This window comes from Photinus pyralis, unplaced genomic scaffold (genome assembly GCF_008802855.1).
Source record: "Photinus pyralis isolate 1611_PpyrPB1 unplaced genomic scaffold, Ppyr1.3 Ppyr1.4_LG3a, whole genome shotgun sequence".
Classification (NCBI taxonomy): domain Eukaryota; kingdom Metazoa; phylum Arthropoda; class Insecta; order Coleoptera; family Lampyridae; genus Photinus; species Photinus pyralis.
The window spans coordinates 12,166,737-12,181,766 of record NW_022170509.1 but is presented as its reverse complement, the minus strand read 5'-3'; the positions used below and the strand labels follow the sequence as shown (position 1 = coordinate 12,181,766).

At 34.7% G+C, this 15,030-nt stretch overlaps 1 protein-coding gene across 1 annotated transcript; it reads right to left on the bottom strand.

Moving 5' to 3' along the window:
- Positions 1-891: 891 nt before the first annotated feature.
- LOC116165938 (nose resistant to fluoxetine protein 6-like) lies at positions 892-14,360 on the bottom strand. Its single transcript, XM_031480710.1, has 9 exons — positions 13,751-14,360; positions 13,403-13,584; positions 8,045-8,214; positions 4,660-4,811; positions 4,011-4,275; positions 2,236-2,613; positions 1,852-2,188; positions 1,591-1,806; positions 892-1,540 (listed from the first exon to the last, which is right to left on the bottom strand). The coding sequence occupies exons 1-9, from the start codon at positions 14,082-14,084 to the stop codon at positions 1,424-1,426; spliced, it is 2,151 nt and encodes a 716-aa protein (XP_031336570.1). The 5' UTR covers positions 14,085-14,360; the 3' UTR covers positions 892-1,423.
- Positions 14,361-15,030: the final 670 nt, after the last annotated feature.

Below are 15,030 nucleotides of genomic sequence, written 5' to 3'. Positions count from 1 at the left end.
ATATCCATGTACACTGATATTTTAACATAGATATTGATTTCATCTTAAGTTCTTTGCATTACACCAAAAAGAATGCAACCACTGAACTTCTGCAATCGTCCATCCTAAATATTGACCGCGCACTAAGTTGCTAGATAATTTTTTAACTTTGACATTTTTTCTCCGCTTTTTTATATTAAAACGTAGCATAATTTTGTTCTACACAAAAAAATCTTTGGAATAATTTAATAAAAATATTGCCTTATTTTAAAAAAAGGTTGTATGAGCTCACGGTGGTATAAACTAACATATTAAAAACAGTTTTTGACAGTTTTACATCCTTTATAATGCCTAATATACATTCGCAAAATTTTAACGAAATCATAGTAACCGTTTTGGCGAAAAATTTTTTTTAGTTTTTTAACTTTGACATTTTTTTCTGTTTTTTTGTAATAAAACACAACAAACACAATTTTTGTAGGTTGTACACAGAAAATAAGGTCTTTTGAATAACTTCATAAAAATTATAGATTGCTATTTAAAAAAAGTTCGATTCTAAAATTTTTTTTCAAAAATCCGACTCGTTGTTTTTCGTTTCAGTATGCCTAATATACATATCCAAAATTTGAACAAAATCCGTCGAGCCGTTACCTCGCGAAATGCCAACCTATGCACGTTTGCAGGTTACGAACGTACGTACGGTACGCACATACATACAGACGGGAAAAAAGTATTCAACCCCGTATTGTAACAAAACAGTTACAAAGGTGGCCCTTTTTTGCATTAGCCAAAATCCATCTGCCATTGTGTTCCGAGTATTCACTCGACCCCGATATAAATCGGATTGGATTTTGGTACCTTGATTCAAAAATCGTTAAATTCTGTAAGAAACACTTGTTCATCTGATGGTTTGTTTTATTTATTAATATAATTCGTTACAAATATTTTATTTATTGCTGAGTACGTACGACGTCCCTACAATTGTTACAGTAAGTAGCTCGTGCGTATCGTCAAATTAATATAACATAGTATCCCATCTTTCGCATTTCTTTGATCATTGTTTACCGAGTGAGGTCCAAACGTCCGGCGACTGTATTCACGAAAAAGACGAGAGCAAAGATTGATCCTAAACTGATAACGGCGAAATTTTTGAAAGTGTAGGTAAACGAGATCTGTAGCGTAAAAGTATGGTGTCCTCTATTACGTAATAACTAAAACGTATCACAAACACAATAACAATTAAGTCTTGTCTTTAACGCTATGATTAAACTACATACAGGTAACTTTGACTATGCCAATGTGGCAGATTAATTAGAGCTTAAAAAACTTAAATTATGCTCAACAATCAACATTAACATTATATCCGGTGTATATGGTGTCAAGTGCACCCTATAATCGTTAATATGGAAAAATATTCAATTTTACCGGTAGAAACAGTGCACTTTCATCTCTTTCCACCTGTCATAATTTTTATTAGTCCTACAAAAGGTGCTTCAAATCCCAATGAAATTAAAAATGCCGCCACAAATGAAGCAACAGTGTTTCCAAAGTGCACAATTAACTGAAACAAGACGAAATTAGAGATATTAATGGATCAAATGTGTTGTTCACCATAATTATCTGATGCAAATGGAACGGGCCATCCATTTCAAAACTTGTTATGCACATAATTACGGGATGTATTAAATAGGCGCAGTACGTCAGCCTACTTAGCGGATAAATTCCTCTAAAACTGAGTACCGAATCTATTGGTCCTCCGTATCCTGTACTGCACGCAATTGTTATCCATGCAATTGCCAATCCCCATGCTGTATGTCCCAAAGAAGCCTGAAACAGATTAATTAGTCCAGTTCCAAATTGTAACTATCTTACATAGAACGCCGAAACTGGTATCACAAGTCCGTCTCTTCCTAATCCATACACTAACACCAACAGGCAACCTAATGAAAGTACCCACGCCCCAAATACGACTACTTTCGGCATCACCATTTTGTACTTCATCCTCAAGAGTAGATAACCAGTGGCCATTCCGATCAAGTAAGGACCGATCCTTAACCATGGTTTATCGTACAGTTGGTCGAATAAAGCGAACGGTTCCTCAATCCTGGCCACATACTTATACTGCATCGCAATTATGAATGTGACAACCCACGACGTGAATAGAAACACAACGACCGTCCCAACAATCCATCGGAAACATTTCTCATTCCTGAAACGAGCCAATTAGCGTACGTAAAAATCTAGTGGCGCGACCACCTTGCGGCAATTGCCAAGAGTACAATCGCAATTACAAAGAACTGCATATCGTTGGACATATACCAAGACCATAACATGCAGAACTCCGTCAGAGGATAAAAGTTGTTTATGTACAGAGCGTTGCGCCACCAGTGCTCGGGGCAACTGATGTGGTCGATTATTGCTGGACTAAACACTGAAAAGTTGTGGTAATAACGAATTGCCAATTCGTTAAGTCCCAGCACAAAGAGGTAGGCTGGTGTTAATCGAATGTATCGATAAAGTATTAGCAGGATATTTTTTGCCACGCTTAATCCAATGCCGTCCCTTTGCGCTTCCCCACTTTCCGTTGGCGTTTTTAGTTCACGCTTTAGATATGTTGTGGTAAGGAGAAGGCCGCTATAAAGAAAACAGCAATTAATTTTAATCTTCACATTGAAATAATAATCATCAGCTCCAAAACTATGACTTGCAAGTAAAATCAGAACACAAACTCTTCCGAGTTTTATATTGTGCCTACGGAGCATACTACCACGCTCCCAGAAAGATATACCTTCCGATGTACTAATCCCAGAGATTTCCGGAGGAACTCTAGGCTGTATGTCAAACATTTTCTCGGTCTATTCTTCATTTGACTAATTCTGTGAAAGATATGTTTTGGGAAACATTTAGAAGGCTCTCAAAAACGAAGAATTTCTGGTATGCACTCAAAGACTCTGGAAATATATATAAATACCTTCCAATGCAATACAGAGCTTATATCGATTTTCTAGCGCACCCCATCGCATCAGTTGTAGAAAAGATTTAACGTGAGACTTTGATCTATTAAAGTCTATACCCTTTGAAGGTGTCTCAACCGACTGAGGAATTTATTGCTGTGAAGGAGGTAATTTGTACTGAACCAGTAATTTCAACAGTTGCAGACACGAGAGTCGTTAAAACACGTCGAGGAAGAATCGTGGAAAAACCGCGACGTTATGGGGAAAGGAATCGCCTCATGTCCCTCCAGAACGAAGAATAATGTTAGTATATTGTGTTATTATGTTATAAATGGGGTGTAGGTAGATTTCATTCCGCCATTTTGTTCCAATATGGCGGAATTGGCTGATTCACGAACCGAGATATTTATGAGTTACACCAACCCTTAAATTTTGGTTGAAATGGGTTCATAATTACGAAAGTTAGAGTGGTATACAATATGTATAAACCTATAAATATACTGGTCCGAATAGGCAGATAGATAGAAATCTACCTAAAAAAGTTTTGTCTCGATTAATTATCTAAATGTTGTGCGTCATGGGTATCAATCTGTAGCTGCACTTGTGTAGGTTCTAGGTTTATATTTTATTTTTATTTGTATATATGAAGTGTTCCTTCTTGAGTACTCAAGTAAATTTATTATTAATAATAAATTTACTTGAGTACCTGAAATCTTTATTATTTTATTTTTACTTGACACCAATTAGCAATTGCAACGGAGGTTTATTGATATATTCACCCGTATAAGATACGGACCTGTATTTTTTATAAAATTCATGTGCGTGTGCCTATTAAACTAATTATTTGGTACCCGAAGGAAAAGTGAGGAATCCTTGTGCTTGATTAATATAAATTATTTGCTTATTTCGATATTTCATGATCAATAAACCAGTTCTTTTTTGTCCAATACGCCCATTAACCTACAAAATTGGAGATGTTAATCTTGACCAAATTTACCTCGGGAACTCTCACAAGTCTATTGAGAAATCTCATTAATTTAGTTAAGATCAAGATCTCATTGCAAGAGCAATACGTACCTTATAAAGAAAAACGTGTCTACCGAAAACGTTCCATTGGAAATCGTCTGATAAAGGTAGGAACGTTCGGTAACGGTCCTCAACGTTTTATTATCGGCAACGGCGAAAACCTCCAGGTAACTGTGCACGAGAATGATCCAGGAAATTGAGAAAAAACGAAGTCCGTGCAAGCAAGCAATTGACTCCTTATTCAAATGATCCACGTTTAAAATTCTTCTTCCGTTTGTAATTGCAGAAAAACAGAGCAGCACGTTCTTGGGCAGTTCTATAAATGTAAATTATCCAATTAGATTTCCTAATTTTTAAATCATAAATTGAACTGTAGGTACTTCCTTAATTAAAACTGTAGTTCGTGTGTTTACAAATCACGCTAATTTATTATACATTACGTACACACAATAGCAACTCATTAACATGGTAGACTTTCTGAAGGTATGCTTGTGGATAAATGTCAATGCTCTGTTTTATGCAAAAAATTGCATTTTTGTGATTAAAGTGCCACTTATAATGATGTAAGTTAAAAATTTCCTTAATTAGTGAACCAACATTCTTAGTTAATGAAGAGACTCGTGGCTACCTACTTGGTTATTGAAGTAGAAAATTGAGACAGCATACACTTTGTTATGTAAAACAGATATTATAACCTTACCAAATATTCCAACTTTCACACTCTTTTTGGAAAGGTCAGGATCTGCAGTTGTTCCATATTGCTTCGTTACTTCAACATCTTTATCCTTGGACAAACAGTAGTCCACCGCCGTTGAGATCAATATTAACACAAGTACAAATGTCGTGACTGCACTGAAATGTACCAAAGTCGCATCAATTTTTATCTAGGTATATTCGATCAATTTATTTTTACTTGAACTCCTCACTCAAAAACTCTTTGAAATTACCTACATAAATGGTTACTCCAAATTACTAATTAATTAGCAATATAATTAGACTAGGAGGTGAATATAAGGAAATGGGAACGCCGAATATGTCGATTTTGATTTTATTCTAGGATATTTGAGGGAAGTAATTATTACAACTTACTACATGTGCAAATAACTATAGAGAAAGCGGTAGTTATACTAAACTTCACACATATCAGGAAATTGTACGCCCAAAGTTTCCTTTAGATATTTATATTTGCTGATATTAATATAGTTTCACTTTTCTTTTGATGTCGTTGATTATGTAAATTAACCATAAATCCATTTTTTATACTTAGCTACTTTATTTGAATTCGATAAGTAAGTATTAGGTTTCCTATTTCATTTTTTTTTCTATGATAAAACCTCTTATCGGATCTCAATTTAGGATACGAAAATTAACTCTTGGTTGCTCTTTCGAATCATAAAAAAGAGTCAGTTTTAAACGCAGAAAGCAATTATAAAGGTCATGTCAGGTTATGTGTCCAAACAGATACTATTAGTTAACATTAATATTAATAATTAATATTATCGTATTAGGACCAAATGGGCACTACGTGTAAAGAAAGGGTACAGTGGAGTATAAAGAAATTTTTCTAATAATTATTATTACAAAGTACATGCGAATGTGCGTGTGAAAAAGCCAGAAGGAGCATAATTTTGTAATCTAAATTTAATTGCGTTATTTATTTATCTACAATTAACTATTAATAAATCTATAACAGTCTTGAAATGAATTAATTTATAACAGTAATTATTATTTATCACAGCTAATTTAAATCATAACACGAGCGGGAGCTTAATATTTCACTTCACATCGATGTTAGAACTGACTCGAAACAGATCAACTCGATTTTCTTATATAGCAAACGCTCATTTCTCTCGAAAGTTCTCGAACGCTCCCGAATAACACACCGTTCATTTAGGAGTCTACCAGCTTTAAAAACCACCCGGTATAATATATGGACGAATAATTGGGCGCTTCGTTACTAAGAAAACCTTCTAAGTTTATTTATTTCTTCTAGGAGTGAGAAATGGAAGATAAAAGTAATGTTTTAATTTGTAGATCCGTGTAACCACTGAAAGGAAATTAGTTGGCGTATATAATTGTGCAGTTGGGACGGGGGAAGCAAGGAAAAATTTTAGAATTTAAGCTCCGTTAAGTAATTATTAGATGATTTTAGTTTCTTATGTTAATTTAAAAAGCTGCAAGGTCATGCAGTTTATTTCATTGTAAGATCTGATGCGATTGATTGAAATAATCCGGTCATTTAGTTCAGTATAATTAAATGATTTGCAATAAACAGGTACGACATGCTACACAGGGCGATGACACGATGTTGACTCCCAACAAACCGCGTAATCTAACCTGAAGTTGCATATTTGCCCTAAAGACCAAAGTCGCTGTATAAATAGTAAAAACAATCAATCAGAATTATGCTATCAGGAAATTAATCAAAAGAAATCCTTTAAGAACCTCCTCAAGTGATTAATTGGCGAGATTTTACGGGAAATCTTTTAAGAAAAAGGACCCAATGACATTAAAATACAGAGACTCAAAGAAATTCAAAGAAATTTAAATGAATTGCTGCAAGTGATTTCTTACCAACTGCCAAACATCCATAATGGTTTACATTTACAGTAGAACATTACAGGGACATATTGCAAAACATTACTAGCGTAGCTCTTAATTCCAGCTCAACCTCGTAATACTAGGGCCCTGAATTTTGAGCGTCTTGTCTTTTGGAATATTCGAGTCTTAGAACTTTATAATGTTCATATCTTCAAATTTAATTGTTTGTTAAGCAAAAAAGCTCCAAGCACTAGAATCATCTGTTAATCGATACTTAGAGTCTTTGATCTAATGAAGCTTCGAATTTTCAAGCTCGCAAATATTCAAGTGGTAAGTTGAGCATTGAGCCACGAATTATGCGCCTTTAATCCTGAACCTAACAAAACCTTGAAATTCGGATCTTGAATCTTGAATGTTGAATTGTGAATCTTGACCCCTGAACAATAGATTCTATACCTTATATCCCGATAATACCAAGCGTTCGGTTTTATAGGCCCCTGAGTTTGTAAGCCGTTGACTTTAGTCCTTTGATTTTGTGTTTTGGTCGACCTTTTAACAAGAAATTTCAGGTTTAATTCGGTTGTTGCTCCATTTTTTAACGCAAACAGAAATTTCGTGCAGGGCGTACACGATGTCGTTTAACAATTGACCCAGAACCAACAGGGTAACTAACAACCTGAAATTTAGTACTTACATGCCCAAAGGGCCCAGAGCTAGTGCCTTTTTCGCGGAACTTTGAACTGTGCGCAGTTACCGACTAAATAATCAGTACTGCTAATCAATGACCTGTCTTCATATGAAGGTTTGTATATCGATGAAGACTGGACTATAACTTTATACAATTTTAAATAATGGTGCAATTTTAAAAAGTAAACCCTCGAATTAAAAAAATTATGGGTCCACCACGTCTTACATAAAAACTGTAGGGGTTGCGACACTAGACCGCTAATGGATAAAGAGATTAAGTACTACATAATCTTCGGCGGTGCATTGTAGGGATGTTGTTGGTACCAAACCAGAAAACATAGGAAAAAACGTTTTTTATGAGAAACTATTTTTTATTCGATTTTTAAAAATATTATAATCATTCTTCTTCTATAACATCTTAAAGGGTTCCAAAATTGATCTGTCGTCTTTATATAGGTACCAAAGTTGTATGATAGTCAAACCTATTAACTTCACTTCACTAACTTTTTGGTTTTTATTTTTAAAAATGTGTTAGTAATTCTTCAGCTGAAGTAGCTCTAGAATGTATATTAGCTAACAAACAAAAAGAGAAAAGTATTTAAAATAAAAGTTGACATCCTTAACCACGTGAAGCTAAACGTGTAGCACTAATTGAAACTTTACTCTCTACTACTTATTATGTAACACCTATATAGTCATTATTAAAAAAGTCCTCAGGTAATGTGTCGGCATCTACAATGACATACATTCGATCAATTCAAACATTTATATAACAATAAAAGATTACCGATTACGTATTGGTTGGGTAACTGACATTGTTGGAAATTAGTCAATTGTACAAGTTCAATATTACTTACCTTAAGATGTGAAATTTGATATCCTGCAGCATTGAATAATCGCCGGGTACTGCGCGTACAGAAACCACTGAAAGTGAAGTTGCTTGGGACCGTTCTTGTTTTAGTAGACGTCGGATATCGGATGTGGTACATGATCTTGGAAGACATTGTCCCAAGTGTAGTTGACGTGTCTGAAAGAAAAATTATAATAAATATAAAAGTTCTAAGCTCTAAGTACACAGTCCAGCCGACAGACAAAATGTTTTTCAGTTTTTACCCGCAAAAAATAAACTCAGATTGTTTGTAAACCATTTATCTATCCTAGTGTCTTCAAGGGTTTTGGAAACTAAATACTAACAAGATGGTGATGGTGCACTCGCACACAAAAATCCACATGGACTATACGAATTGTAGATGTATTATCAATCAAGATCCTTTCTATACAACCGGAACAACAAAATGGAAAAAGTATAATTCCGTGGCAAACATTTAAAAAAATAGACAAAGATAAAATGAGTTACGTGGGTATGGTGGAACGTGCGGAACTTTATTTACAACAAATAGTATATTGAAAGACAAGTGTTACAATGCGACCTATTGTAATACGACTATCTTGTGGCACGAGTGGCGACGCGAAGCGTAGCCACGAGTGTCCGCAAGATAAGAGTATTACAATAAAGCATTGTAACACGCGTTTTTCATACTATTTTTTCTATTTCGGTGCTTTAATTAATTTAAAAAACCATTATCAGAAACTATAGGGAACATTAGAACTAACATGTTTTACGTTGGGAACACTTTTTATGCCGTTAAGTTTTAGGTTGGCAGCGTAGTAAGACTGACATTTTGAAGTTCAAACATGGAAGTACCTGGAAGTACCCAACGAAGTACCTACTTGTACTAACTAGTAACTGCCAACTTAAGAGATGAGTTACCAAAAAAAACGACTATAATCACTGTCTTTGTACAACTGTTTTCGCCGAAAACAGTTGTACAAAATCATCATTGTGACACCGAAATAGAAAAAAAAGTAAGCCCACGAGGCCGTCAGGCCGAGTGGGGTTATTTTCTCAAGTGACTTATTTGTAATTAACACACGTGCACCACACAAAACTTTATCCAACACCTCCTCAAGCTGGTTTAAAACGTGGAAATCTTAAAAACTGCGTGTTCCGCGAAAAGCTAGGGTGCATGGAATACAAAAGCAATAATTCGTTGCTATGGGGAATAATAAACAACAAAAAATTTAGTCAGAAAATTTATATGGATTTACTTATGGTTCCTGTCTTTATCTTGCTAGTGAGTTATTTTACGTCCATAACTCATTAGTGGGTTATATTATACCTTACTCGTTTAATTTCGTCATGATAATGACTGGATAACATAGAGGTGTTGGATAAATTCTTTTTTTTAATAGGAAATCGCCCTGTATTGAAACGAATCTCCATTACACCAAAAGCTCTCAAAGCTTGGATAATCAAAGAAATAGATTAATGGTTTTCAAGAAAACTTCAGAATATTTTAGAGTGAATTCAGGGTACATTCCCTATTGATTTAAGGAAGATTTTAGGACCAGTAAGGTTCAAAGAGAATCAGTAATTAACTAAATATTATACACATTCACTAAATATTAACACAATATTAAGGCTTTACCTTTTAATTTATTCAAATCAAGAACTAAAGCTTTTCTTATTGATAAAGCGTTTTACTCGTATGAGGAATCTTTCAGTACAGAGTTCTTTTCGTGACAATTAAGTATTGTTGTTATAATTTTTGTTTGTTCTTACATTTGTAATATTTTTATTTTGCTTTTGTGTTGACCAATGTATGTAGGCTGTTCTACGAAACATTAAATAAGCTTTATTATTATTATTATAAATAATTTTAGGCTGAAGTTTAACAGAAAGAATCAGGTGAATATGCTCAAGAGATTTTCAAGAATTTGTAGGATTTTATGATATGCAACGGTACAGGAAAATTATGGGTCTTTCTCCGGAAACCTTTACCAGGTTTCCTGCAAATAAAGGCTAAGAATGATTTTGTGTGAAAAAGAAAGGTACCTCTTGAGGATTTAAGGAGAGTCGAGAAGTTCACCAAGATTTCACAAGGAGTATTGGTGAGATCAGTATCGAAAGCATTCTAGGGTTATTTTCAGAATTCCAAGAGAATTCTAATACAGAAATTAACACAATTTAAAAAGAATTTCAGGTTTAAAGAAAATATTTAAAAACATTTAAGAGAATGTTAATTAGGTCTACCCAGTAGCAAAATAACTATTGAAATACAACAAATACTAATGTTATAACGGTGGGCATTAAAATAAAGCAGTGTTAGGAACTTAACCTTAAATCTAACAGGCACGATGGCGTATTGTGGGAGGTGAGACGAGTTTATGTTCAATATACTGGGATTCTTCCGAGAATTTAGTAGTTTTTTTAAGAGATTCTTTTCTGATGTTTGCAGGGTACATCAGATATTCTCGGAAGGGTTTTCAGAAGTTCTTGGAGGATCATTAAAAATTGTTCAGGGGATTTTCAGACTTATTTTAAATGTATTTCAGAATTCTCTTTCAAGAACTTGTAGGATTACTCAGGTTCTCCTCAAAATATTCTCTTGAAATATATTCAAAGGTTTTAAATAATTAAGAAACATAGCTTTCAGGTTAAAAATCGATAATTGTTCCGATAAACTGCCCTATACTGATTTTTTCATTGAAACATCCTTAAATTGTCCGTCAGACATCTAGGTATAAGAGGTTCTGTATATTTTCCCTCACATATTTCTTAAATTCTTTAGATTCTTTCGAGATTCCCTTATCTAATATTTTTGAGATATTTTTTAGAGGATTTCTAAAAGTTTGGTAAGATTGTTCAGGGTGTTGCCTAGAAGACCGTAACGGAAAGAGATACAATGTAGGTTAAATGGGGACAAAGTTGCCCCTTTTTGTGAGTAAAGAAACGTATTTAAAATTGTTGAAACATTTTTGTAAATAACTTGAGATATTACCGAAAAACTGAAATATATTTTGAAAACGAAATGTAACATTTTCAGTTTTTCGGGGATATCTCATGTTATTAAAAAAATTTTTTTTTTAATTTCAAGTGCGTTTTTTATTCACAAAAAGGGGCAACTTTGTCCCTTTGCAACGTACACTGTATCTCTCACTGTTACGGACATCCTAATGGTGATCCACGAATTTGAACCACTCTGTATAGTGAGCTCAAAAGATTCTCCAGATTTTCTGAGATTAAAGACGTTTATAGATTTTTGATACAATTTTCATGGACATTGTAAAATTCTTTGGAAACTTTCTCAGAGATTCTTCGTTCATTCTTCTAGGTGATCTTAAAGCTGCTTGAGAAGGTTTCAAAGTTCTTTACGGATTAGAAAAAAATCTTCAGGAATGTATCAACGATTTTTTGGGAACATCTGTTAGATATTCTCTGAAAAACACATTTTTAAGATATTTTCAAATACTCTTCAGAGAGTGTTCAGAACTTGGGCCAAGGTTCTTCACAGGTCACTTAAACATTTTCAACTTTCTTCAAATTTAGAGCTCTTTTTGAGATTCGATTCGTAAGAACTCGTAAAGTGTTTGAGGTGATTTCTGGTGGATTCGTATATGTTTCGGTGTGATTTTTCGGAAGTGTCCTCTGGAAAAGATTCATGTGGTCGGCTGCATCAAAGAGGATTCCAGGTTCCAATTCAGGTTTGGAAAGCATCTACGTCTAATACTCTGCGATCATGGCAGCTTCTTTCCTTCTACTCGCTTCCATTTTGCACTCGTTCACGCTCTCTTCATAGTTTTGTCTTCCACATTTACCTTGTCTTGTCTTGGCTCCGCACTCCTTTACAACCTTCAAGCCTCTTCTACCACTTCTGATGTATCTATCTTGGTTCTATAATACCTCCTGAACGAATCGTTGATGCTCCACTCCTTTCTCATTTTTCTCTCAGCCTTGTACGCTTCCTTGTTCCACATTTCTTCTTTCACATCTGTTCCTTCCTCATGTGCTTTTGATTCTTTTGCACTTTAGGAAGTTACCTATATTTTTTGTTTGCTTTTTACCACTTTCTCGTACATTTCATATACAGGGTGGCAATTTGGAAACTTACAACCCCCCCATGTCTTAGTAAATAAACGAGATATTTAAAACAAGTTGTAAATCGGCATATGCTTGATTAAAGCGCATTTTTGGTAGTACAGGTCAGTATTTTATTAGCGAAGTTTAAAATTATCGATCTCACGCGTAATTTTGGCTGCGTTAAATAATTAATTTTATTTAGTTTCAACTGAGGGTACGTCTTTATTTTGTAAAACAAATCACAAGGTAAATAATTAAGTTTTTCGTAAGTTCCTAAGTTCATCGCCAACTATGTCATTGTGATTCCCCTTCCGAATTACCGAAACGGATTTTGATTTTTTTAAATATCTCGTTTATTTACTAAGACATCGGGGGTGGTAAGTTTTCAAATTGCCACCCTGTATAGTTGTGACACTAATACATTTATACTTTAAATCTGTTAAAAAATTCTTTAATTTTTCTTCAGTATTATTTTAATATTATAGCAAAAAATTGCCTTATACGGCCAAAAAGACTATAAATAACTATAATAAATTTTACGTCAAACTTTGAAGTTGGGGGGGGGGGGATCCTAAAAATTGAGATATCTAATTCAAAAAATCTAAAAGAGCACAATATTATAGTACCTATAGTCGAAAATTGGATAGTTAACATTGGTACTCCACCTTCATTGACCTCATTTGTTTGTGTGGTTGGCACCAAAGCCAAATTAGATGGCCGTATTATTTCAACAAGTATACAGGGTGTTACATTTAAGTTGTGGCAAAAAAGATAAGCTTTTTTTTAATAAATCGAGTGTCGCAAATGGCTCGTTTAAAAACATACTCTTTTTTAAATTAGACATATCAAGGACGTCCTTGAATTGGATAGGGTTCAATTTTGTAAATTTTTTTTCCAAAATTCCTACCTGAAGATGGCGTACCCCAAGGTAAAAATTTTTTTATGGATATTGCAAGATCTTCTTCGTCCTTTGTTCGAAGAAAGTTGATCCCTTTCGGTCTCCAGAAAAAGTACTAGGTATGGATGATAATATTTAAGAATAGAATTAGTTTGCTTTTACCTCTTTTAAATCTTGAATTGACTGAGAGAATTTATGATAATAAAAGCTTTCCAGTAGCAGATACTAGTTATTCTTCAGCAAAAAGGTATTCAGTGCCAGTGAGAGAAGGTTATTTAATCATTTCACGGACTGCAAACGAAGAGAGCGTTTTTATAATACCTTCCTCGACGTTGTATACTCATTAGTACCACTATGCGTGTTTAATGGTATAGGAGTAATTAAAAATTGACTTACCACCGGAGTAATGTTAACGTTAACGTTTATCCTAATGATTCCGACATAAAAGTATACAGGAAATGGCGGAAGAACGGCGTTTTCTTCAGGGATTGCCAATTCCGCGCACAGGGTGCTGGAGCCCAACCAGTAGTCGTTCCCAAAGAAAAATTGACTAGAATATCTTCCCGATGCATCGTGCACTGCGTAAAGATAAAAGGTTACGTTAGATAATCGCTATGTAATAATCGTTTAACGAAATGCAAACAAGTTACGCAACGTGACGCGAAAGAAAAAGAGGAGAAAGTTATGTATGCCGTGTGGCGGCTGGGTCAATCGATTATATTAATACTAGTAAGAATGACCAACTTTTAATAGCCCAAAGCGTGTTATTTTGCAGCTCATCCAAATAGACGGATAGATCAGAGCGACATTCCGGATTCTTTACGCTCGTTAGTCGTCTCTTCCAATTATGGTGGTTATATAAACGCGACATCCACTCCATATCCGGTAATTGCTCTGTCGATACGTCTTGATCGATGGATTCGTCTTCTACGGATGGAGGTACCGGTATTTGAATTCCATTCGATAAATACGAAAGGTCCGTAGAATTGTACGACACATACTTCGTAGTCGCACAATAACTTTGTACTATTGACACAACCACCACCACGAAACCAACACATCTTTTTAAATTGGCCATCTTATGTCTTATCGTCACATAAACTAACCATCTTTTTTAAATACTGCACATCCACTGTCAATTTCCGTTCAATACTGTAACACACAGACGATGATCATAACCGAAGTTATCCCCCGAAACGTTATCTCTCCATGAGAGAAAGGAGTTCTGCCCCACTTGACGCAATTTTGTTACTCAATGAGGGAATTTTTTAACATCCACGAATCCTATTTCGAACGATTATTGTTATTCAGCTGATCGTGAAGATGAACTGAATTGACAAATCTTCAAAGTGAGAAAGTTATTATTCAACGATAGTATATTTGCACTTTCTACCTAAGCATCTTTTCATCATCACCGGAGTGGTTACTGATAAATTACTACTTAAAGATTGGTTTTGTTTGCAAAATTTTAAATATTACCTGTAGGTACGCACGGTTTACGTAACTATGACAATTTCTCTTTGGAGGTGAAATGTACGTTTCCATAATTAAGTATCGTCCGTTATTTTAATTCGACCTTACGCAGCTTTGGTTATTCAGGAAATCTTGAAATTGGAATGGTTATTCAATAGGTAGTCAGTCACCTGCAGAAGTTAACTGTTATTCATGGAATAGTGTTGCATGAATCTTATAATATGAGTACTCCCATAATCTTTACTTATTTAATAAAAAGTAACCATTATTTCCTGCACTGGAGCTTTATCAACCTGCATAAACAAACATGAGAAAGGTCCTGAGATAACCCCAGAAGAGATTTAGTAGGATCCTGTCCTGAAGAACTGTAGAGGAACGTTCCTGTGAAAAACGTGTTCGGGGAGGATTTCTTATTCTATCGAGTAATAAAACAATTGGTGCCGAAAGCTGCGTCATGTGAAAGGAGCTAGAAGTTGTTCTCCCAATCTCGGCCTAAAAGCATTCGCTATGGTGGCATTAAAGCCATTCCTAAACAAGTGCCCGCGTTAAAA